The sequence below is a fragment of the Protopterus annectens genome, chromosome 5.part1, assembly GCF_019279795.1.
Source record: "Protopterus annectens isolate FY-2018-M chromosome 5.part1, PAN1.0, whole genome shotgun sequence".
Lineage (NCBI taxonomy): Eukaryota > Metazoa > Chordata > Ceratodontiformes > Protopteridae > Protopterus > Protopterus annectens.
In genome coordinates this window covers 720,931,758-720,958,697 of record NC_056736.1, presented here as the reverse complement: position 1 = coordinate 720,958,697, position 26,940 = coordinate 720,931,758, and the positions used below count along the sequence as shown (strand labels likewise).

The following is a 26,940-nucleotide window of genomic DNA, read 5'->3' as shown; positions in this document are numbered from 1 at the left end:
TCTAATGGCATAAGCATATAATACCTTGCATCTGTTAGTTGTCTTTGGGCTTCAGAAAAATAAGAAGCCCAGTCCATTACAACTACTGCCCCACTCGTGTCGGCTGGCAAAATAACAATGTTCTTATTATTCCTCAAACTAGTAAGAACCTGCTGTTCATCACCTGAAAGGTTATGAGGCAGTATTTTAGATTGACCCATCCTGAAATGAAGATCTTTAAGAACTGAATCTTGAAAAATAGAAACATGTTTGTTTATTGGGGGCATGAAAGTGGACTTGTGAAACCTGAAATCAGTAGATCTTCAAGATTGATCATCATTACCAAAATACAATCTAAAATCAAGCAGACGACAAAAGGCTAACACATCTTTTGCTAAGATATCTTTACCCACAAAAAAGCCAGGGACATAATTCAAACCTTTATTCAAAAGTTGTTTTTCCACATCTGTTAGTTCAACAGAGGAAATGTTATGAACATTATAGTAATCATTTACCAAGGTATCAACACCCGGAGCAAAGTTTCCATGTTGTCTGTTTTTCCTATGATTTCTTCCACTCCTATGTTAACCATGCCTAAAGGGTAATTGCCATTATGTTGTTTTTTAGGGGTGGGTGACCCTTGAGTATAAGTACATACTACACCTGTAGCTGAAGAGGTACTACTGTAACTACTTTTGGATTTCTTAAGGATAGGCCTATGTCTCTTCATTTTATGCATAGTAATCAAGGTATCTGAATTGGAAAACCTGACACTCTTATTAGATCCAAAGGGCTTACCCTGCTGGTAATCCCCCGTGTCCCTATTGAACTTCTGGATTTTTTTATCCTTTTTTTATCCTTTAGCTGCTTCTCAAGCACCAGCAATTCCTTGGTTAGCTGATTGAAGCAAGTCCTATAATAGGTCTCCCCTTCAAAAACCTTTACCTCCTCACAAATTGACCTGACTTCCAATATATTGGTATCAATCATATGCTCATAGTAAGAAGACAAAATGTGAACAAAGCCCATAGAGGCATTTTGTTGGGCTGTAGCCCAATCTTCAGCCACAATATCATCTATATTACAACCAACGGTTATACCCTTAGACTGATAGGCTTTGGAAAGTTTTAAATGCCATTCGTTCTGAGCATCTTCATACTTTTAGTTAACCTATTAAAACATTGATTACATAAACTGGCTGGATCACTAATATTCATATCTGCCATATTCCCACTCAATTCTCCTAAACCAAAAGCTTGCAGGTCATTTTTATCTACTTCGCCCTCGTGACCAAACCACACCAACCGTGGGTAAATCCAGCATTACCCACACCCAGCCGTGGGTTATTGCTATAGTATCCAATAACCAATAAAAAGAAATTTGAATATCCAAGGTCATTTCACAATTCATTATTAAATGCAGTTCAACATTGCGTAATATCAGTTAGAAAACAAAAAAAATGTATAATATAACAGTTCTGGCTAAATTTGATGAATCAAAGCTCAACCCCAAATTGAAGCCCAATGTTATAATACAGTGATTCACAATATTAGAACAATTTTGCACTATGGCATATTAATTGGAAAAAACATATATACATTTCAGTTAAGCATCTCACATAACAGTTGAGACCTAATCCAAATGTGAACATATCCTAACTCTGCTATACATATTATAAAATGGGGTTGAGAGAACAGATAAATACAATGTTGTATCCAAACCCAGTCAACAGATTATCCAATACAGTCCTGTATATTCCAGAATTCCCGATTAGAACATAAAGCCAAAATTATATTCCGATATAAAGTCTCACCTCAACACAATGCAATAATTGCAGGTTTCATAGATAAATTGTTCACAACGTTCATCAGCTGTATAAAAATGTAGTCAACAAAACATGCTGCCCAATAAACTTAATCACTGTCAGAAATCAGTTACTATACATTAAACGCAATGTGAAAAGGCCAAAAGCTCAGCCCCTGTAGCGATGGTTGAAAATACGGCAATTCCAGTCACAGAAGAAAATTCTTCCCAGTGTAACTGTACCAAAAGATGGATTTAAACAAACTCAACATACATGGCACCAGTTGAAATTCACCAAACCTGGGCAACTGGAACAATTCTTATCAAAGAAAATCAGCCCCTGAATATTGTATGGTATATACGCTTTGTAGATGATGTCTTTTTGTTATGGGATGGTACTAGTGAACAGCTACAAGAGATGGTAGAGTATCTACATAGCACTACTGAATTTTTAAGATTTACCTGTCAACATTCCAGGGACTCTATTGAGTTCCTGGATGTTCAGGTTAAAAAGACAGCGTTGGATGAACTTACCACAGGCATGTGTAGAAAAACTACATGGAGAAATAGCATTCTGCATAAGACTAGTATGCACCCCACATTTGTACATAGAAATGTAATGAAAGGACAATTTATGAGAATAAGCCGCTTACATAACACAGATGAAGGCTTTGTAAAGACAATGACAATACTAGAGAAAGATTTTTTAAATAGAGGTTATAACAAGAAAGAAATAGATGAAAGCTTTAAATATACCACTGAAAACAGGGATGGGAGGTGCAAACCCTTCTTATCAAACATTACAGAAGAAAGTAGAAATGGACAAGACAATAATAATATGAAGTTAGATTCCCTATAATTTATTCAAGTGATGTTAGAAGGTTTTGTAATATTTTTGAGAAAAATTGGAATGTTTTGTTGTCAGACCCTGAATTGAAGAAACTATTAGAGGATAGACCCAGCTTTTCTTTTAGAAATAAAAAATCTTTGAAAAGGCAACTTTGTTATAAATCTACAAGTAAGAAAAGATTGATACAATGTTATAGGCAGGGCACATTCCCCTGCAGAAAATGTACAGCATGTGACTAATTATAATATAATAAACCTATACATAAACACCCTATACTAGGATTTACAATCGATATTGAGTTTTATGCAGACTGCAAAACGTAGAATTTAGTCTATTTTAGCTTTTGCATTGTGTGTCATGCCTTTTATATAGTCAAGACGAATAGATGTTTAAAGGAGCGTATCCTTGAACATCTTAGAGATATAAAAATAGGAAGGACACAAATGCTTTAGCAAAACATGTGGAACAAGAAAATAAGAAGCATATTTTTAATTTTATGGTTTTAGAAATAATAAATAAAAGTAAAAGAGGAGGAGATATAAAAAATAAAGTAGAAGACGTAGAACAAAGGTGGATTTTATTACTTCAAGCAGATAGGCCCCCTGGGTTGAATAATGCTGTTTCGTTGACACCTTTTTTTAAAATCTAGACCACTTAAACATTAAAAATATAGATCATTATATAAGATGTGTTTCTATGCGTAAACTTGAATTATGGGTATTTTAATTATTATAGAACTGTTACATTTATAAATGCAGTATATTAGAGAATTTTAATTAGTTTATGTCATGGTATAATATGTGTTCTTTTTGGCTGAACTATATTTTAAACATCCATGTTTTAACTGTTTTGATGAGTCTGAAGAAGCGATCAGTTGATTTAGATCGTGAAAGCGCTTACTCTTGATTCAATAAAGAGCATTTATTGGAAGCTGTAAACGGATTATATTTTTTGCCTTGGGCTATTATTTATATTTCTTCAGCGGTGGTCTAACCGTTGGGTTCTTCTGTCTATTTTCGCTTGAGGTGTATACCAGGCGTTTACCCAGCTTTCTGAACTTTTCTTCATTTTTTTCATCTCTGTTGCTTTGTAGACACTGTCTCGCTATGTTAAAGGAGTTTAACATAGTGAGACAGGTTTAAAAAAAGTAACAGAGATCTTCCTTTCTCCGTTGCTTTTTTTAAAGCTGTCTTGCTATGTTAAATGGGTTTAACATAGTGAGACAACTTTAAAAAAGCAACAGAGATTCTCTGTTGCTTTTTTTAAAGCTGTCTCGCTATGTTAAACTCCTTTAACATACCGAGACACTTTGTAAAAAGCAACAGAGATCTTGCTTTCTCCATTGCTTCCACCCACAGCTCTGATGTACTGCATAAGCATACGCATGCGCAGTACATCAGAACTGCAGCAGAATACCAGACAGCTGCGGAAGGGCAGCAAGGAGGCAATATACAATGCTATTATTTAAGAAAATTAAGTATTTTTTTCTTAAATAATGTCATTGTATAATAGCAATAACCCACGTCTGGGTGTGGGTAATGCTGGATTTACCCACGGTTGTCTTTGTTTGGCCACTCGGGCTTCGCCCTCGTGACCAAACCACACCAACCGTGGGTAAATCCAGCATTACCCACACCCAGCCGTGGGTTATTGCTATAATATCCAATAACCAATAAAAAGAAATTTGAATATCCAAGGTCATTTCACAATTCATTATTAAATCCAGTTCAACATTGCGTAATATCAGTTAGAAAACCCAAAAAATGTATAATATAACAGTGCTGGCTAAATTTGATGAATCAAAGCTCAACCCCAAATTGAAGCCCAGTGTTATAATACAGTGATTCACAATATTAGAACAATTTTGCACTATAGCATATTCATTGGAAAAAACATATATACATTTCAGTTAAGCATCTCACATAACAGTTGAGACCTAATCCAAATGTGAACATATCCTAACTCTGCTATACATATTATAAAATGGGGTGGAGAGAACAGATAAATACACTGTTGTATCCAAACCCAGTCAACAGATTATCTAATACACCTGTTAAATCTCACCAATCCCAGACACCAAGACCAATTCTTGCCAATATAATCATGCCAAACATGATAAAATCCAATGACGTATCCTGTCCTACAAAGCATAACAATAATGCGAGTGAGATGAACCAAGTTCAGTGTTGAAATATGCAAGAAACCAGTCCCTTGCTTCCGAAAACAATTTCCACCAATGTAAACATACCTAACATGCTTTTTACATAGGCCAAACTTCTCGTCCACTTCGTATATGTATATTCGCGCATATGAGTGACATTAGGAATAAGAGAGGTTCCAGTGCCCTATTTAGATATAGTTGCAGTGGTAGCATTGTTGCCTCACAGCAAGAGGTTCTCCCGTTCGATTCTCAGCTAGTGTGCGGGGAGTGCCTTCTGTGTGGAGTCTGCATGTCCTCCCCGTGGGTCGAGTGGCATTCCGAAAGACATGCATGAATGGGCGTGCCTTCGTTGAAGGATGGGCATCGAGCTGGCAACTCGGCACCGTGAAAATCTACTGCCAATCATTAGCGGACTGGAGTTCCGCTGTGGTGAACCCTAACCGGGAAAAGCCAAAAGACAACAACAACATTAAACATAGTTCTGCTAGATTTAATTTTATGGTGATAGATAAAATTCAGGGTGATAGGACCAATAAAACAGGTTGGCATTCTCTACTTACTAAAAAGGAAAAGAGTTGGATCATTAAGTTAGGAGGATTGTTTTTCCCAGGTCTTAATGACCACTTTTGAGTAATTAATGGGGATGGATGTGGTACCAATGTGTTGATTTTTTCTTTATATATATATATATATATATAGATGGGTCTACCTGACAAGGTCGACAAGCCACAACATCGACAACCAGTTTACCGACACCACATAACCGACAGTTCACAAGGTCGACAAGCCACAACATCGACAACCAGTTTACCGACAGCACATCAAAACAAATCCCCTGTCCAAAAAGCACACACACAACACAAGCACACCAAAATCCTTACAAACCCACACTAAACCTCACATACACAACTATCTACAACCTTAACCCAAACCCTAACCCTAAGGTCCGTCACTATCACACACTTACCTAACCCGCGCCCTAACCCTAACTCACTTAACCCCTAACCCAAAGACTATCACTACCAAGACACTTACCTAACCCTTCTAACCCTAACTCACTTAACCGCCCCTAACCCAAAGACTATCACTACCGCACACTTACCTAACCCGCTACTAACCCTAACTCACTTAACCCGCCCCTAACCCAAAGACTATCACTACCGCACACTTACCTAACCCGCGCCCTAACCCTAACTCACTTAACCCACCCCTATCCCTACAGACCATCAATATCGCACACTTACCTTACTCGCACCCTAACGTCCGTCACTACCGCATACTTACACAGCCTTTTCTCATGTCTGTGTTCTCAGCGTCGGGGTTTTCATCCGTCGGTCTTCTCAGTTGTCGATCTTCTGGCATTGGTGTTCTCGGTGTCGGCGTTCTGAGCTGTTGATGTTGTCAGGTAGACCCATATAGATATATATATGCTTCTTATTTGTTTGTATTGTTGTCACTGAAGAAAGCAGTTTCTGTCGAAACGGGTGTGGCATTTTTTGGTGTTGCCATGTTAAAATAAATAATATTTCCACTCATTTCTGGTGCTAACTTTTCTTTTTTGGTTGGAATTCATGCTTTTTGGCCGGTTGCACCAGCCTTGCATGCATGGTTGTTCTTTTGTTGGATATTGGAGTCCACGCTGTTGACTTTGAGTGGGAGTGCTACATTTTTGTGGCTGAAGCACCTACTGTGTTTGTTTCACTGGATATCAACGCACATTCCCTGTTGGTGGAGATTTTGCGGCTGGATTCCTACCTTTGTAATATCTGGCATTACAGAGCTTCGGGAATCGTTACATTTTGCCATGTTAGGTATGTTTACATTGGCAGAAATTGTTTTCGGAAGCATGATACTGGTTTCCTGCATATTTCAACATTGAACTCGGCAAACACAAGAGAAGTGAAAAAACATGCCGGTTACACCAGGTACTTTGCGTATTTGCAGTTTAATCCAAATGCTTTCGTTTTAATAGTTTCAGACTTCTTCAGAATAAAAAGTAAAGTGCACAAACACATACTATATACCATTTCTCCACCCCTTTCTTAATTAGTTCAATTCAGACCCACCCAATTGTTAAAACACAGCACAACCTGAAAGGCATATTACATTCATTTAATACTCTGTTACAGACTCACAAAACATACTAAATATTGCAAATAATGTCATAAAATTCATAAAAAATATGCTGCTTTCAATTTCAAATAAGAACTTAATGACAGCCTGTCATTAAGTCCAGGCTTTTCATCAGAGTTAAGTTTAATTTGCCATTTAAGCTCTTTAAATTCTAAATTCGTCACTTGGCCCACCCCTAGGTCCTAAGTCAACGTGATCTATGGCTCAGAATTTAAAGGCATATGTTGGGTTCTCCCTAATATGTCTGCATAGGGCATTCCTTTCATTATGATATTTAATTTCATAAATATGCTCATAGATCCTAGTCCTGAATGCTCTTTTGGTTTTCCCCACATAATGACTGCCACATGCCTGACATACTGCAACATATACAACTCCTTTGGAATAACAAAAATATTTTTTAGGAGGTTTAATGGTGCCAAAGTTCCCAATAGTAATTCTGTCTTGGTGAACTACATGTTGACATTGGGCACATCTTCCACATTTAAAACATCCTCCATTAACCCTTCCACCACAGCTACTCTACAACATCCCCTTGAAAGAAGCCTCTTTTTTGCATACAATGGCCAGTTTTTCTCCTAATAAGGAAAGTAACTCAGGGTCCGTTCTGAAAATTCTCCAATATTTCTTGACAGTGTTACAAATGTCATAATAGTCAATGCTATATGGTAGTATTGATGCCCTACCAAAACTCTCTCTGTTCCCTTGTCCAAGTGTTTGTAACATGGGCAGTGGTGTTATCCAACAACACACGATACACCCCTTCATTCCTTTTTGTCTTTACCTCACTCATTATTTTGATGACCATCTCCTTCGGGTACTCCCTTCTAGTTAACATACCTTCCAAAATCTCACATTCCTGGAGAAAATCATCCAGTACAGAAACCATTCTGGCCAATCTTACAAATCGGCCTTTAACCAAGACTCTCTTTTGATGAGTAGGATGCCAACTATTGTAATGCAGCAAAGAATTAGAATAAGTCGGCTTCCTATAAAGATGTGATGTAAAACCTTGTTGTTATAATCCTTTCTAATGGTGACATCCAAACAGTGAAGCACATCTCTGTCCATACACATGGTAAATCTCAGAAAATGTGTTGTTTCATTAATATATTGAAATAATTCATTCAGCCTATCCTCATCGTCTTTCCAAAATAGCACCACATCAACTAAAAATTGGCCATAGAGCACCCAACAGTCTTTAAAAGGTGAATTAAAGACTAAAAGATCCTCCCACTGGGCTAGCACTATGTTAGCAAAGACAGGGGCACAACGTGCACCCATTGCTACCCCCCTGCCACTGATTAAATAAATGCCCCTCAAAGCTCACAAAGTTCTTCTCTAACACAAGCTCGAGGCATGCCCTCAAAGTAGAGACAGTGTCCATGTTTGTGTTTTTGACTAAGTAGTCACAAAACCAGTCAATGCCCTGTTCATGTGGGATGACCGAAAAACAAATCACAAATGTCTATAGTTACCATTAGTAAGTTATCATCATACATTTCTTGTCTACTTGAAAAATGCAGGTTTTTCGTAAATATCCAAAGTATAACAATTTACTATTCGCATCCAGGCTCCATCCACGTTATATTGTTAGTAATATACCCAAATCACAATTTTTACAGATCAGACGTATTTGCTGTACTCCAGACAGCTATGAATTTTATCAACAAGACCTTATTCGTTGATTCTGAGTAGGAGTTATGGATATGATACTATTATATCTGCCAGTAATTGGGCTTCTGTACAAAATAGGTCAGATCTATTAGAATATAGAAAGAAATCCAACCAAAATACCCCTAACATTAGATTTGTCACCACATTTGGACATAATATAAATGTTATCAGGGACATTATTGACCGACATTGGAACATATTATTAGAGAATGATGTACTTTCTAAGGTTCTTACACCTAGATGCATGTTTTTTTATCACAGGGGATGGACTCTTGGGTCCCACTTTAATCACTAAAAACATTGGAGGGGCTCGGGTCCATCTAGTCAACAATTGACTCTTACTGGTGATTGAGTGGTTCTTTCTCCTGCAGTCATTATTCCATTTCTATGTTTAAATCTAAACAATTTTCAAGTAAAAATACTAGCATGATTTATCAGATAAAATTTTTTGCCAAATGCAGTACTGACTGGTTGGTTTATTTAGTGACTTGAACATGTTCTGCTTTTTATATAGGCCAAATTTCTCGTCCACTTCGTATACGTATGTCCGAGCATATGAGTGACATTAGGAATAAGAGAGATTCCAGTGCCCTATTTAGACATACTATTAAACATGGTTCTGCTAGATTTAATTTTTGGTGATAGATAAAATTCAGGGTGATAGGACCAATAAAACAGGTTGGCATTCTCTACTTAATAAAAAGGAAAGGAGTTGGATCATTAAGTTAGGTGGATTGTCTTCCCCAGGTCATAATGACCACTTATGAGTAATTAATGGGGATGGGTGTGGTACCAATGTGTTGAGTTATATATATATATATATATATATATATATATATATATATATATATATATATATATATATATATATATATATATGGATCTAGGATGTTTGCTCGAATAAGCAAACATTCAAATCCATAATAACCGAACACACTTTAACGAAAGCGCTTTTATCGAAAAAGCGCTTTCGTTAAAGTATGTTACCAAAAAACCCCCACTACATTAACATTTTAGCAGGGGGGCTTCGCTCCCCTGTACCCCCCGATGTGGGGGGCTGTGCTCCCCACACACCCCCTACTTTAATATTCTCCCTCCGAGACTGCACTACAGTGGGGAAAAGGGAATTTTCCCTTACCCGCACCATAGTACAGCCTCGGCAACAGACATACTTACACAAAAGTGCTTCTTTGGTGAAAAGCACTTTCACGTAAGTATGCACGGCCATTTGGGTTTCGGTCGTTTGCTCATTTGAGCAAACATCTGGAACCCATATATATATATATATATATATATATATATATATATATATATATATATATAGGTCTACCTGAAAACGCCAAAATTGCAGATCACCGACAACGAGAACACCGACACTGGAAGATTGACAACAGAGATGACTGACAGTTGAGAATCCTGACGCTGAGAACACCGACATGTTAAGGTAAGTGTGCGATAGGGACGGACGTTAGGGTCAGGGTGTGGGTAAGGTAAGTGTGTGATAGTGATGGACATTAGAGTAGGGTGCGGGTCAGGTAAGTGTGCGATAGTGATGGAGTTTAGGTTTAGGGACGGGTTAAGTGAGTTAGGGTTAGGGTGCGTGTAAGGTAAGTGTGCGATAGTAACGGACTTGAGGGTTAGGGTTTGGGTTAAGGTTAGTGCATAGATAGTTGTGTATGTAAGGTTTATAAGGTTTTTGGTGTGCTTGTGTTGTGTGTGTGTGTGTTTTTCGGGAAAGGTATTTGTTTTGTTGATTGTCGGGATTTTGGTCTGTCGGGCATGTGAAGTTTTGTGTTTTTGAACTTTTTTTTTTCGTTTTTTTCGTGTCGATTATTTCGTTGTTGGTGTTTTGGCATTTCGGTGTTATCAGGTAGACCCATATATAGATTTTATATATGTATATATATATATATATATATATATATATATATATATATATATGTGCTTCTTATTTGTTTATATTGTTGCCACTGAGGAAGGCAGTTTCTGCCGAAACCGGTCTGACATTTTTTGGTGTTGCCATGTTAAAATAAATAATATTTCCACTCATTTCTGGTGCTGGCTTTTTTTTTTTTTTGTTTGGAATTCATGCTTTTTGGCCGGTTGCACCAGCCTTACATGCATAGTTGTTCTTTTCTTACTTTACTGTCACATTGGTGTCACTGCTGTGCTAATATGATACAGCCACAAGTATGTCCTCCAGGTACATCTTTGCCCCAGTGGTAACCTGCACCACAAGGTATATATGTGCCCTGACACTTTGTATAAAGCGGCATGAGCAGAGGGTGTGCTGTATGATGGTGGGATTGCAGCCTTCACTCCAGCATTGCCACAGGCATGTTTCTGTATGCTTTTACAGGCTCCAGTTGTAGAGGATCTATCAGAACAGAATGAACCATGTCTGGTGTCAGTGAGTCATCAGCTGATGGCAATGACAGCACCATGCACACAAAACAGTCCAATGACACAGAGACACTGTTAGCAACAATAACTGCAGAGGGAACCCTACAAAACACCAGTGCTAATATGTCAGTGGTCGGGCTTGTTGCTCCTCTGGAATCCCTTTGTGTTTAATAAAGGGTTACCTGTCGATACAAGCCCTTCCTAAGGTACAATTGCTTCCCCTATGCAGACATAGACAGAGACCAAAAACAGTGCTGTTTCTAAAGTGAGTCAACACAGCACAGGGGAGAGGGGTGCATGTGTCACTACTGCTATGCATTATGCACATTTCTAGACTTTAGAGTCACCAAGGCATCAATTAACAGATGTACAGGTCAGTGATCTAGGCTTAGACAACTTCCACTCTTGCTATTCCAGATATAGTCAGTTTGCTATGTTGTGTGTGTGAGGAGATGTCTGACAGCCGGCAGTGCCTGAACAATGACATAGCATATATGGACCTCAAACAGATATGCCTGCTAAGGATGGTGTTGGGCTACTTGGCATTTAATGATATCTTCTTCAGGTTTTTGGAAAATGTCCACTGTGGCCATTTGAGAAGTCAGGAGCATGGTGCATGGTTACAGGCCAGGCCTAACCAGCTGTTCCACAACATTTCATGCACTGCATTTTCATCCTCACATGCTATGGCTGCCTCCTTTATTTGACATGCACATTCTCATAGTCATGACTGGCATACTTTTGGCTCCACCATGGGTACACCCCAGAAGTCCAACCACTTCAGGCCACACAGTTCCACACCATCCATACCCCAAGTGCTCTACAGCCTGCAATGCGACTATGTGGCCATTCACATGGACATTAGACATTGCTGCTCTACTATCTTCTGACAGGGATGGTCCATGGTCCAGGTCCCATACATACTTCCTTAGTATTAAATCTTCTACTGGACAGGATACATGTCATGCCAGGACTGCAGGGCCACCCCAAACACTCAGCCAGTAATCCACGCCTGGAAGTTACATCCAGGTCCTAGAGGACAGGTTCATAGGTAGGTACTAGGCTATTGGCTCTAGGGCCAATACAAGCCTAGCCAAAAAATGTACCCTGGCTTTCGCCACCCAAGAAATTTATTTTCCTGTGCCCCTGTCGAGCAGAGCCACAGAAGTGATCCCCGGGGTGAATTTCCCATTTCTCATCCAATCATCAAGATTTTTCTTGAAGAGTGCTAATGAGGAGCTCTGTTTGACATAGATAGGTAGTCTGTTCCAGAGTATGGAAAGTCTCTAGGACAGGAATCTATCCTTCCAGCATGTTCTGTTTATTGTGGTGACAAGGTTTAGGTCCCTAGAGCATGTAGCTCGGAGGGATTGGGATTTCTTTAAGTGGAGCATGTCCATCAGCTCTGGGTTTGACATAGCTTTGTATGTTAGGCAGAGATCGCCCCTGAGTAGGCGATATGCGATGGAGTAAAGCTGTAGATTTTTGAGATAGTCTGCATAGGGCATCTGTTTGAGGCCAGTAATCCTCTTTGTGAGGTATTTCTATGGTCTTTCCAGTTGTTGTAGATGTCTTGTGAGGTACATACCAAAAGGGGCGTTGTACTCTATAATGGGTCTAATGAGTGATGAGTAGAGGGGAACAATGACCTCTTTTTTTCAGGATGAGAATCCTTTTGGGATGAGATGAGCCACGTAGAAGGATTTCCTGACCACTGTGGCAATGTGATTATCGAAGGAGAGACTACTGTCCACCTGTGTCCCAAGGTCTCTTATCACATTTTCGGCATTAAGTAGACTACCAGCTATGTGGTAGTTCATGGGTACAGAGTTTGTACCAAAGGGGATGACAATACCCTTTTTGACATTGAGCTTCAGGCCATGGCTTTGACACCAGGTATCTGTCTCAGTGAGGCCCTTTTGTAGTTTGTCCACACCGTTAGGAGTTTCGATTATGGCTCCTAGTTTGCAGTCATCTGCAAACTTTGTTAGCCAAAGACCTTCTGTGTTGGCCTGCACTTCAGAGAAGTAAATACCAAACAAGAGAGGACCCAGGACTGAACCCTGTGGTACTCCACTTGTCACTGGTCTGATGTCGGATTTGGAATCCGCTACTTTCACAGTGTGGGTTCTGTCCGTGAGCCAGTTGGCAACCCATCTTGTGACATAGGGATTTATACCTATTTTAGTGAGCTTATCTATAATTCTAGAGTGGGGGATGGTGTCAAAAGCCTTGGCGAGATCTAGATAAGCTGTGTGAACCATTTTACCCTCATCTATGGCTTTGGTGACTGCTTCAAAGAAGTCAATCAGGTTTAGGAGACATGATCTGCCTTTTACAAATCCAAACTGGGTAGGGTCCAGAGTTTGGAGATTACCAATTTCTTTGTTTATTAGTTCCACGATGATACGTTCCATGGCCTTGCAGACCAGGCTCGTCAAGCTAATGGGGCAGTAGTTCCTGGGGTCTGTCATGGCCCCCCCTTTGTGGAGTGGGATAACCGTCGCGGTGTGCCATTCAGTGGGTACCAAGCCTGAGATGAGGCAATGATTGAACATGGTACTTAGGTAGGGTGCCAGTTCATTCTGTAGTTCGTGTAGAACGCAGCCTGGGATATTGTCAGGTCCCATGGATGTTGTGTTCTTGGCTTTGGAGAGTGTGTTTTTTACCTGTGCAGCCGTGATTATAGGAACTTTGCATTCTTCCGGTATAGAGATGGGCCCTCTAGGGGGTGAGAGGGGGGTAAAGTTAGCACTGATCCTATCTGCTAGGATGTTGGCAATATCAGTTGGTTTTGTATATTTAGTGCCATTGTGCTGTAACTCAGAGCAGATCTGAGTGTTCCCATTTAGATTCTTGACATAGCTATAGAATGCTTTGTGGTTGTCTTTAGAGTCAGTGGCAATTTTGTTTTCATAACTAGCTTTGGAGGATTTTATGAGGGATCCCAGCTTCTTACTGAGGTTGACCAGGGAGTTCCTCCAGTCATGGGATTTTACTCTTTTTTTGCAACAGTTTCTTTCTTCTGTTGTAGAGTTTGTTTATGGCAGAGGACCACCAGATTGGCTTCCTTTTTTGGAGGATAACATCTTGGTTCTATTAGGGATAGCATGATCCATGCACTCGTGTAAGTGCTTATAAAGTGCATTTGTGTAGGATTTGGCAGTCATACCTCTATTGTCCGTCTGCATGGGTGTCATGAAGTTTGCCACTTCTGTCTTAAGAAGTGTGAAGTTGGCTTTGGAGAAGTTTTTATGATGGTTTCCCTAATTGGGGCTGGGGCTGGGGTGGGATGTGGATGTCTAGGCTGATTAGCTTGTGGTCGGATCTGACCAACGAGGAATTGACCTCTGGTGTGGAACACCGGTTTCCCATGTTGGTAATGACCAGGTCTAGGATATTGCTGCCCCTGGTGGGGGTGTGAATAAGTTGATCCAAGGTGTTGGAATTTATGAATTCTAGAAAACGTTGAGCAAAAGAGTTGGTACATGAGTAGTTTTCCCAGTTAATGGTGGGGTAGTTGAAATCGCCCATTATTAGGGTGTTGGGTTGTACCCTAATACTTTCCAGTGTATCAAGAAATGAGGAGTGTGAATCCTGGCGCATGGTGGGGGGTCTGTAGCAAGCTACAATCTGGATTGCGGTCTTGCCCAGAGTTAGTTGCACTTGGATAATCTCAGATGCATTATGCTGTGCAACTAGCCTGGAGGTGTGGATATCCTTAATGAATATGGACACGCCTCCACCTTTAGTGCTTCTTTCTGGGTTAGGTGGCTGAAAGGTGTGGTATGAATTGAAGCCTGGTAATGCAGGGGTGCTCTCTGGAGCTTTGAACCAGGTCTATTTCACTGCACAGATGTCAATGTTCTCCATTTTAAGGAGTGCCTCGAGTGAGTGCATTTTGAGGTTTAGACTTCTAGCATTGAGTAGCATTACCCTCAGATTTTGCTTGCTTGTACCTGTTACAGTGGTGAATTTGTCATTTGAACCTTGCCTAAAAAAGGCACTATAGGGGTGGCAAGAGCCTTAGCCAGTATCCAGAATCCTAAGGGCGACAGGTGCAGGCCATCTCTTGCAAAGCATCTTGGACTGTCGATCATGTCGTCCCAGGCAGACAAATACTGGATCCCCTTAGAATGACACCAGAAGCTTAGCCAATTGTTGTAGTCAATCATTTTGTCCTTGTACTGTGGTATCATTCTGGGTGATGGCAGGATACTACTCAGGGTTAGGGTCATACCTGCCAGGGATACAAGATCGGAGAGCTCCTCCATGTCTCTTTTCATGTAGTCCAGGGAGGTACATCTCAGGTCATTCACACCAACATGGACAATGACAGTGTCATATTTGTACTTATTGTGGAGTGACCTGAGTGCATGCGTTATGTGGCGGATCCTGGCACCTAACAGGCAGCTGACAGTAACTTTCTCCTTGTTTAGTCTAGTGAGTGGAACATCAGTGTCCTGACTACAGAGTCACCTATGACTAGAGTGTTGGGTACGTTGTTATGCCTTATGGGCTGCGGTTGAGTGGCACACTGAGTTTGTGGGCTATGTGTCATTTGGGTTGTGTTGGGGGGTGGAGTTTGCTTGAGTTTATGCTTTGGATGTCCCTGATGCTTGGGCAGGTTTTTATTGAGAGCCTCCACGAATGTAGGTGTGTGTTTTGTGTTTCTATGTGTGTGTTTTGGTGGTGTAGGTTTTGTGGGACTATGTGATGAGTGTGGTGTGGTGCAAGTGTTTACCTTCTCCTCTTGACTGTCTAGTCCAGTCTTGGGTGAAGAGAGCTTTGCTTCCAGTTTGGCTATATAAGTGCATCTCTCACAGGTTGTAGTGTTGGGTGGTAGGAGGAGAGGGCTGTCTGTGTACATGAGGCAATTGCTGCATTGCCCCAAGATGCCCAGATCTCTGACACCTATGAAACTCCTAGATGTTCAAGTGACTACTGCAGCCACTGTCCATAGCCCTTCCAAATATGATAACATTCCCATCCCATCTGTGCAAGTGATGATGACTGTGTCCTGTCCACCTCTAATACGCATGCAGGTATGATAATATCTGATGCACAGCATGCCAAACAATGCACTGCACTGCATAGTCTCGGTGTATTATTACATGCATCAGGTTTATTCTTTGTTGCCTCTTTCAAGACCAGTAGTTGCAGCCCATATGCCACTTCTTTGCTCATACCTTCCACTTATTGCACTCGGCTCAGCCACACATGGGTATGCTTTTGCAGCTGGTTTCCTCAAAGACTCCTCAGCTGGTTCCTTCTCCTACTTTTGTTGGCTCTGGTCTGCTTGGCACACCAAAAGTGACCTATGCCATAGTTGTTTACCCAGAACCCTTATGTGTACATTTCTGCAGATACCAAATATCTTGCTGTGGGTTTCTGGGAACTAATGTCAGGGAACTAATGAATGATGCATGAGGCAGATACCTACAAAACTCTGTGTCCCCATCAGAAGCTGAAACGTCCCTTAAGGAAAGAAGGTTAATAATACACAGACCATACTGTCCATGAATTAGTCAACTCAACCCCTGTGATTCCATGTGAGAGTGCACAGGTCTACTAACTCCCATATGGTGTCTTTGTCCATGTGGTAGTGGAAACCTATATTCTGGTTATGGCGGTGGTGGCATGTACCTGCTGGCAGATTACCTATGATGAAACTGATGATGATATGCACTGACTGCAGACACTGGCTCTGAAGGCAGCTACTAACATATACGGCTCATCAGCTAGAGGCACTAATTCTAGCTTGGTGTTGCAGTAAGTACTCATATTCACCAAAACATCCTCATGCTCAGAGAAGCTGATCATCGTAACTCTTTGTACTAATTACTGAATCATTGCATCATGATTAAGGTCATCATTTGCATATGCAATGACTCTCATTTTCATACTTTCTCTCATCTGCATGTCATTATGCAGTCATCTGAAAGCATTGCATGACACACTATTCCCACACAGAGGTGCACTGTTTCACTGAACCATATCCTGCCTGCATGTTGTCACTCACTTTGCTAAATCACATAGTGCACTGTGTTGTTTCTGAATGCACCATGCATCTATATTCCCCACAAACACGCACACATAAGTGCGTGCTTATAAACATATGTACAAACAGCAACCAGCAAAGCATTTCAGCACAATCCAACATTCTATCTTAGAATATTGCAGTCCAGATTAAATGTATGCAAATGTTTTATGTGTACACAGTTTCATTTTGCCATTTCCTCCTATACCAGACACACACTATCCATTACAATATCCTTCCTTTCGTACATATAAATGTATGCACTGCAGGAAGTGTGATTCAGGGAATGCTTAACGTTTTCTCTTTAAATGTTTCAGCAAAGTCACTAGTTATCCAGTAGGCTTTTTGTACATGCTATGGTTAAATCACGGTCTCCAGCTGTATCTTACATTCTGATTCCCTACATCACAGTTTCAGATACGATTTCCTTGTGCTTACCTTGTCTGAAATCTTTACAAACAGACTGAATCCATCAGGAGATTTTAATAGCAACCTGGTAGATATATTCTGGCACAAGTCCTTGGCTTTTGTGCTAGACTCAACTTCAAATGCCTGCAAGTAAAATAAGAGAAACTTTATTTATTCATTTACTGTTTAATTCTCTATACTTTTTTCATTTCACTTATTTCTTAACTGGGTAAATAAATTCATCCAGGCAGGATATTTTTCAATCGGGATCCATGCCACAGGCTCAGAAAAATACATAAAAATCTTGAGGCATATCTGTTTTTCTATCTATCTATCTATCTATCTATCTATCTATCTATCTATCTATCTATCTAGTGAGAGAAACAGAGAGCAATACAGTACCTAATACCTGTCCATTTAGCGAGCAAAAGTGGTAATATTGTTTTCAGACAGAATTATCCAACAGACAGCTGATTCCACTAAGCAAGTCAATTCATTTTAACTATACAAAGGGACATCTTTGTTTGTCTGTAGATGTTTAGCTTAGGAGACAGAACAGGAAACAAGTTAATGGGGATATGAAATACAGGGGACATCACTCATCAAACTAACACTAGGACCTTGCATGGATATATGACTTATCAGTGACACATAATGCATCTTTGTTCACAAATTCCCATGGGTGAAATGGCACAGCATTCCAAATGATTTAAGCTTTATAGCAAATAAAAAAATGGTATCTCTCTCCTGGAGTTATTTCTACATACTAACAATTATGCAGGATTGACAGACACTGCTGAATTACATCTGAAGTTTTAGTCTATACCCAAACAGGAACAGATGAACCTTCATCAGGAACTTGCATAAAACACAACCAGATTTCACTTCACACATCTCAACCTCTTAGCACAAGAAATCTGGACAAAGCCAAAAATGAACAAAGGCCCAAAAGGTTTTATGTTATGTTAACATGTATTTTCTTTTTTTTTTACAAAATATTTTTTTATTATTTCAAATAAGATGTCTTAAGAAACATTACATGAAATAAAGATAAATAACATATTTACAATACTAAAACATTACTAACTTCAAACCATTATATAACTATTTACATTGGTGTCGATGCAAATAACATTGAAATTGTATATTATATAAAGTTAGAAACATAAGATGATATATCTTCTTCGATCTTTTCGAGTATTTCCAGTACTTTTATCCAAGAGTAATAGTAAGAAGATCTTTTAGTTCTGTTCTTCACTGTTAATATTTCCATGTGAGCAACTGTTGTTGTTAAATTCTCAAATTCCTTGAACGTAGGCGAAGCCTCATTTTTCCAGTGTATAGTTATGATTTTATGTGAAATTGCCAATAGTGACCATAGGATTTTAGTGTCTTTTTTTAGTACACAGTTTGGAATAGGAGAGTTGAATAAAATTAAATACTTTGTTAATTGAAAATTATCATTATAAATAGTCTGAAAAAAATAGTTAATGGATTTCCAGTACATATAGAGACATATACATTCATAAAAAACACGCTGCCAATCTGCTTTTATCTTAGTATGGCATCTCCAACATTGATCTTCAATAGAATACATTTTGGCTAACCTATGTGGTGTATAGAAACTTCTGTGTAGATATCTCCAAGTGAATAATTGCCAGTATTTTGATAATGTAGAAAATTTGGAAGATTTTAGAATATTACTTTTTTCTTCTTCAATTGGAGGATGGTTGTTTATTAAAGTATAATAATCCCAGTATGATTTTTCATGATAGTTTTTCATTTTTTTAACAATTTTATAGATATTAGACAAATAACCTATACCCTGATAAGGCTGTTTTGTGATAAGAATAAGGTATTCAATGAGTTTTGGAGCTTCATGTCTAACTGAAGGTTGCATTTGTTATATTTTATTTATAAGAAAATGCCTTAGATTTTGTAAAAACAACCATTTGTCTTTATTTATATTTTAGTTATAAGTTATCTGTTCATTTGTTAGAATTTTTCCTTTCTCTATAAGTTGATGCCAAAAGAGTAATGTTTCTTCTTTAAGCATATTTATTTTAGATATTTGGAATGTATCTAGAATATTTGGTGTAAAAGCTATAGGGAAAATAAGAAAAAGCCAAGAATTAATATTTGGTATTTTGTTTATATATGTTTTGAACACTGAAAGTGTAGAGCTTATATAGTTTGATGGCAATTTATTAATATTATTCCTTTTCCCTAAAAAATAATCTTTTAACATCCATATAAGGGGTGATGGTATTGCTGTTAAGTTGTCTTGTATGTGATTATAATTGATTTCTATGTAAATTTGTTCATGGGCTTGTTTCCATATAGGTGTGTATGAATTATTTAACCATAGTGTTATGTTTTTAATAACAGATGAGGTAATATATAAATCAATATCCGGTAAATTAATTCCACTGTCTTCCCAATCTGGTAAATGTTTATTTAAGGCTATACAGGGTTTATCTGGAAACCATAGAAAATTTAAAATTAGTTTATTGCATCTTTGAATAATATATTTGGGAGGTGGCAATGAAACATTTTGTATTAAGTGTAATATTTTGGGAAATATGATTATTTTAATAAGATATAATCTGTCTGCTGTTGAAAAGATATATTTATTCCAGTAACCAATTGTTTGTTCTATTTTGTCTAGTATTTTATTATAGTTAAATATTAGAGAATCTGTTAATTCATTGAGTAAATTTATTCCCAGATATAATAATTTACTTTCTGTTACTATATATTTGGAAAATCTTTTGTTTATATTATTTTTTTTTTTTACAATTACAGGGCATAATTTTAGTTTTGTTTTCATTACATTTTAAGCCTGAAATATTTTGAAATGTATTCATGGAGTTAAATAGAGCATTCAAAGACTCATTTGCATCTGAGAGAGTTAATAGTATGTCATCAGCAAAGAGTTGGATTTTAAGGTTTAACATTTTATTAATACAAATGCCCTTTATGTTATTGTTTGATCTGATTTGATTTGCAAAGGGTTCTATGAGTAATGCAAATAGCAATGGTGATAAAGGGCAACCTTGTTTAGTTCCCTTTTTGATTGTTATAGGGCCTGATCTATGCAATCCTAGTTTAACATATGCAGTAGATTTTTCATATAGTATTTGGATAAGATTATTAAAATTAGAAGGAAAGTTATATTCTTTTAAAACTAGTGAAAGAAAGTTACAGTTAACCGAATCAAAAGCTTTATTAATATTTAATGAGATTACATTTAAATCTAGGACTTTATGTTTGCTATAGTCTATTAATGTTAGTATTCTTTTAATATTATCTGAAGTATTTCTTCCTTTAATAAAACCTGTTTGATCTTTGTGAATTAAGAAAGGAAGAAAGTGTTTGATCCTATCTGTGTATATAGCCATAAACATCTTATAGTCTATATTGAGTAATGATATTGGCCTATATGAGGAACACTGCTTCTTTATCTGGTTTGATAATTGGGGATATCAATGAATATTTCCAAGAGGGTGGCATATTCAAATCTTTCTTGGCTATATCATATATTTTATAATAAGGATATGGCTTGATTGGGTATTAACTTATACATTTCTGGTAGCATATTGTCTGGGCCAGGTGCTTTATTTGTCTTGATCTTTTTAATTTGTGATTTTAATTCTGTCATATTGATTGGTTTGCTTATAATGTCTATTTGTTCCTGTGTTAATTTAATATGAATATTATTTTCTAAGCATCTTTTTATATCCTTAGTAGGTGTAGCTTGAGTGTTTATGGAATTATCAATGTTAAATTGGAGTCTGAATGCTTCTAAAATATCATTTAGTTTTTGTTAGTATTAGGAATAAATATTTATTTTATTTGCTTAGATGTAATTATTTTTTTTGTTCTATTAATTGTCTCAGGTGTGCTGAATAAGTAGAGTATGAATTTATTTTTATCTTTTCTAAATTAATCATAATCTTATGATGTAACAATTCTTATGATGTAACAATTCTGTATACTTCTTATTGATTTAAGTTCATGAACTTGAGTAGTATTACCCTTTTGTATTTCCAGTTTCAATTTATCTGCTTTGTTTTATAAGTCTAGCATATCTTTATTCCATAACTTCCTTTTATTTATGTACCAGGATAATATTTTCCCATATGTAACTGTTTTTAATGAATCCCAGACATATATTTCTGAAATATCTTCTGTGTAATTTATTTCTAGAAAGTTTTTGATTGTTTCTTCATAAAATTCTTTGAAATCTGTCAATTTTGTGATATAGGAAGGTATCCTAGTAATGGGATTTGAATAAAATGGTGTAAGCTCTATCTCAAAGACTATGGCATTATGATCAAATAAGGGACAATTTATAATTTTGACTTTGTCAATTTTTGTTATTAGGTCATTGGCAACATATATTCTATCAATTCTAGAGTTAGTTTTATATCTATGAGAATAAAATGTGAAGATTAGTGAGTCTGGTTCTGCAAATTCATTTATATCTTTTGGCAAAAACAAAGTGCTCACAAATTACCACATAGGTGGTAATCCATTAAGTACAGAAGAAGTAATTAGGGACCTGGGGACCCAAGTTGATAGCAATCTCTCATTTGACAACCACGTGGCCAAAGTGGTTAGAAAAACATTTTATATAGCCCACCTAATCATGAAGGGATTCACATCTAGATCAGTGGAGGTCATCGTACCTCTGTATTCATCCCTCATCAGGCCCATAATTGAGATAATTCCCCTTTTGGGATGTACCTTACCGGACACCTGCAGCAACTGGAAAGACCCCAAAAGTACCTCACCAAGAGGATCAAAGGGCTCAAACAGATGCCATATGCTGCCCAGTTAAAGAAACTCCAGCTCTACTCAGTGGCATACCGCCTGTTCAGAGGCGATCTGTGCCTGACGTATAAAGCCATGTCCAACCCGGAATTAATGGACATGCTGCACCTCAGAAAATCCAAATCCCATCGAGCTACTCGCTCAAGAGACTTGAACCTCAGCACTGAAATAAATAGGACATGCTGGAGGGACAGATTCATAACCCAGAGGCTCCCTTCACTCTGATAAAAAATCAGTCCAGGGTAGGCAGAGTCCTCATTGACTCTTCTCTCTCTTCTGAATCTTGATGAGGGGATGATATGTAAGTTTACCCGGGTAGTATCACTGTGTCACTGTTGTTAGACAGAGGCACAGTATACTTCTCGAAAAAGGGCATAGCAAAATAAATTTAAAATGGGTGTCGAAAGCAAACATATGAAATACAATGTATCTATAAATTTTGATAGCGCTTTAAAGATAGGTTGTTTTCTTCTTTTAGAGTTAGAATCTGTATCTTTTTAATTCATTATACAGTTGAAGTCTCCTGCCAATATCAGGCTACCCTTAGTTAAATTAATTATCTCTTCAAAGTGCTGTTTAACTGTTTTGTTTTGTATTGTAAGTTTATTAGTACTGTGTAATTATTAATATTTAAGTTGTTTATATTGAATAGGCTTCTCTTTTAATTACTATTAGACCATTAACATTTATGGATAAACATTTCATTTTTGAGTTTGTTTTATGTGTGAGTGTATGTAAATATTGTTTGGTCTTAGTTCCATAATAATATTTGGATCAGTTTCTCTTATCCTCTTAGTTTTTAAATAAAGATAATTGAATAATATATTAAGATAATCTAATCAGCTAAAATATATAAATATATTCTTTACTCTTATCTTATTGTAATTCAATAATACTTATTTCTAATCAGGTTTCAAAAAGGTACAAATATTTAGATTAAGGTAGTATCATTTCAAAATAGTTTACAGTATTAATAAACATCATGTTAAAATATATAACTGTATGTTGCTTTCATCTGTTGAAAATTATTTACTGACATTACTGTACAATACAATACCATTGTTGTGAAACCAGTGTTTAAATTAGTATTTGCAAAGTCATGTTGGAATAAAAACATGAATAGTTCTGAAACCACATCATATTTCATGTTTAAAATAAACTGAAATGCAATACAATGTACAAGTATATTAATATTTCTTTAGTAGACATTAAATATGTTCCTCTGATTGCATTTTCAGCAGATCAAAATTTAGACATCTCCCTTATCCAAGAGACTACTTATAATGTTGTTACTTGAGTGTTTTGTTGTTAACACTTTTATTAACTTTCAGAAAGCAAACATCTATGTATATCACATATTAAGAGATATAATTTTGGCTTACTTAACACCAGTAATTTAATTATGATTGAATAAAAGTTTAGAATTAAACATCTGGAGCTTCTCATTATAGTATTTAAAAAGTATACTGGAGAACATATCAAAATAATGGAAGCTGCTAAGATTTAAACTATTATGTATGAAAATGTTACAGGTTAAAATTCCTAACCCACTTTGCAGTAAATAGACAAAAGATTAAGAAGCTTGTTTTCCTCTAACATCAGAGGATAGCTATGGTGATCCATGCAATGACTGTATATAGACATATTTAATTCAAATAATTAACTGTCATTACAGCAATGTTTCAAAGAAAAAGTTGTTTTACAGTTAATGACTATTTAGAGAGGATACACTTATCAAATGTCAAAAGAACAAAAAGTACTTTTTATTTTTAGTGTCTGTCTTTCGTTTTTCATCTCTGTCAGCCGGCTGCTTAAAATATGTTTTTCTTTCTCTTTCTACTTGGAACTGCAGACTGGGGAGTCAATTAAGGCATCAGGGTGATGGGCTTTATGTGCTGGGAAAAGAGCGAGAAGCAAACAGTTGCAGCCAGTTTTGGTTGTGGACTTGAACCTTCGAGGATTTATTTGACAGAGATGCTCGATTAGTCTGGTTAGTTTGTACTATTTATCAGTTTGTTTGTTTTGGTTGTGATTTCAGAAAAACATAACCATACATAGAACACTGGGTAATGAGAGGGTAGGGAAATGGACTATATGTTAAGCACTACATATTACTAAAATGTAGGGAAATAGGCAGACTATAAATAGACAAAAGGTCTCTGTCTGGAGGCAAAGTCTACATTTTTTGTCTGTTTCTTTCCTGTACAACTTGTTGATGAAGGACAAAATCGTATTAGTTGCAAGAGGACTTTGTAAAAGTAGATGTGGCAGGATCAAAGCCAAAGTACAAACTGTGACAGAGTTCATGTAGAAGTTGAAAGTTTAAGGAAATGCAATGTGCAGAAAGTAAAAGAGGACCTCAGACCATCTGCATGTTTACTGATCTTAACTGTTTTACAACCAAGCAGATGAAACAAGATAAAGATTTATGTTTGCTGCTACTGCAATCAACATATGTATGTGTTTTTGTTTATGTATTTGTGTTATTGCACATCCATCATTTCTGTGCCAAGCATTAGCTGATTTTTTTTTTTTTTACTTGTGACTGTTTCCTGCATTTCTAGAAGCACAGACAGGCAGAATTCCTTTGAAAGTAGAATAAAATAGATCTAGCTAATATAGTCTTCTGACTGGCTTACTAGAATCCTGGATCTTTTTGAATCTGATACATTCACTAAGTGGGAACAAACTACTGCTCCAGAGAGAGACCGTGTGTGCTGGATTTTTGTATTGCTCGGCGTTGGCAGCCTGTTTCGTTTGCTGGCTGAAAGAAGTACTTTCTTTTCTTCTTTCTCTTGGTACGTCTGTATTATTGTCAGTTTAGATGACAGATCTACTATGAGACCATGCTTTTACTGAGAAGTAGATTTTACTGAAAATATTAGACCTTTATTTTAATATGATTTTTGTTATTTGTGTGGCTCTGCATATAATATAGTTTGTTTTGTAAACTGTTTCCATTTTGGTCCAGTTAGTTTAGGAATTAAGTTGGGTGGAAGAAATTTAGCTTTCAGAACTTGGAGCACATATATTAGGGTTCCTGGTTGTGCCTTTGGGATTGCAGGGTCTAGTACGTGCTTGTAACATGGCTGTATTCTTAAATGGAGTCTTTAGTCAAGATTATGAGTGGTATTCATTCATAGTTCAAGTATTTGCATTTGTGCAGCAGTCATCTGCAAATAGCACAGCTATGCCTGTATGCAAATATAATGAGTGCAAGCTATGTGATGACTATGGCGGAGCAAAAACATATGTGAAGAAATCCTTACTTTTGTAAAAATGCTTAAAGTAGAAAATATTGTTTTTTATTTGAAACTACTATGTTAAAATGTAGTCTCAATTGATTTGGGACTTTTTCAGATATTATGGACAAGTGTGGCTTTGAGCAAGCCCACTAGAAGTACTGACATGCAGTTAAGGCAAGTGACACACAGCATAATTATTTATAATGAGTTTTAAGATTGCCAGACTTCAAACGTGCACAGAATAATGGTGATAATTCCACAGTGTTTCATAGTCTTTTATTTTACAACTATTATGGCAAAAGGACTATTGTGGCCTAGAGTGGTGTCTAATCAAGCAAAGCAAGATATATATATTCATAGATATGTCATGATACTTTGCTTTTCCTATAAGTTGTTGATATTAAAGATATTTGTGCTAGTATACTTATCAGAAAAAAAAATTCTGTGGCATGACTTTTGAACATACCATTGATGTAGAGACTTTTTTGAACAATTGTGAAATGAAAACATGTTAACCCTCAGTGTAATTATGTTTTCTGTGGTCTGAATATGTCACACGAGGTGTTTCTACTTGCAGTTTGGTACTGTGGACATTAATGAGACTGCAGACAGATCATATCTTTCTAGTCACTGCTTTATATGAAATTTAAAAAAAAAGTTTGATAGAAATATCTGATCTCTGGGGAATTGAACTTTTACTACAAAAGCAACTGTTAGGGATATTATAATGGATATTTGTAATGTTTCTATTAATGGCAATATTGGGGAAAGTCTAAGAATTAATTTTAATTGCAGTTCTAGTTATTAGTAATTGTGATAAGCACTAGTGTTCTCAATGTGGAGAATTTTGTCACTCAAGGGAAACATTGTGATATAACTTGATTGTATGAAATGTAAACTAGCAGGTCATTTTTGGTTTGACTGACCTCAAATGTTAAAGTTAGAAAAAGGTAACTTTTTTTTTACCTGTATTGAATATTCCCAATACAGTGATTAATAAAGTGCCTTCTAACAGTTTTAGAGGACAGGAGCTTGGCCTTCACAGTTCTGGAATTTGATGGAAAGTATACTGATTTACTTGTTAGTAGGGCTTAAATGCTGATGTAAGCAATGCTAATCAAGCAAAAACTACTACCATTGCTAAGAGTAAAAAGGCATAACGTGAAACAAGGGGGCGAACATAGTAAGAGAGTTGAGGGCTGAAATTTGTTACTGCAAACTGAATGCACATAGCATTAGTAATGAGCTATATAGATATACTATTATAGAATATTTTAGGTAGATAAAGGCTGTGTTTGTTAGATGTTAGTGCTTTGACAGTTTGTCAGAAGTATTAAATGGAATCAAGCTTTTTGGACTTCTGGTTAGGCACTTTGAAGTGGAATTTCTGTGCTTTAATGTTCTC

At 37.1% G+C, this 26,940-nt stretch overlaps 1 protein-coding gene across 1 annotated transcript in view; it reads right to left on the bottom strand.

The window, feature by feature from the left end:
- The window catches only part of MYO7A (myosin VIIA), a 1,588,820-nt gene that overhangs the window by 147,250 nt on the left and 1,414,630 nt on the right, over positions 1-26,940 (bottom strand). The window contains exon 42 of the mRNA XM_044073349.1: positions 17,485-17,598. Within this exon, the coding sequence (XP_043929284.1) occupies positions 17,485-17,598 (114 nt within the window). The remainder of the gene's footprint in view (positions 1-17,484; positions 17,599-26,940) is intronic.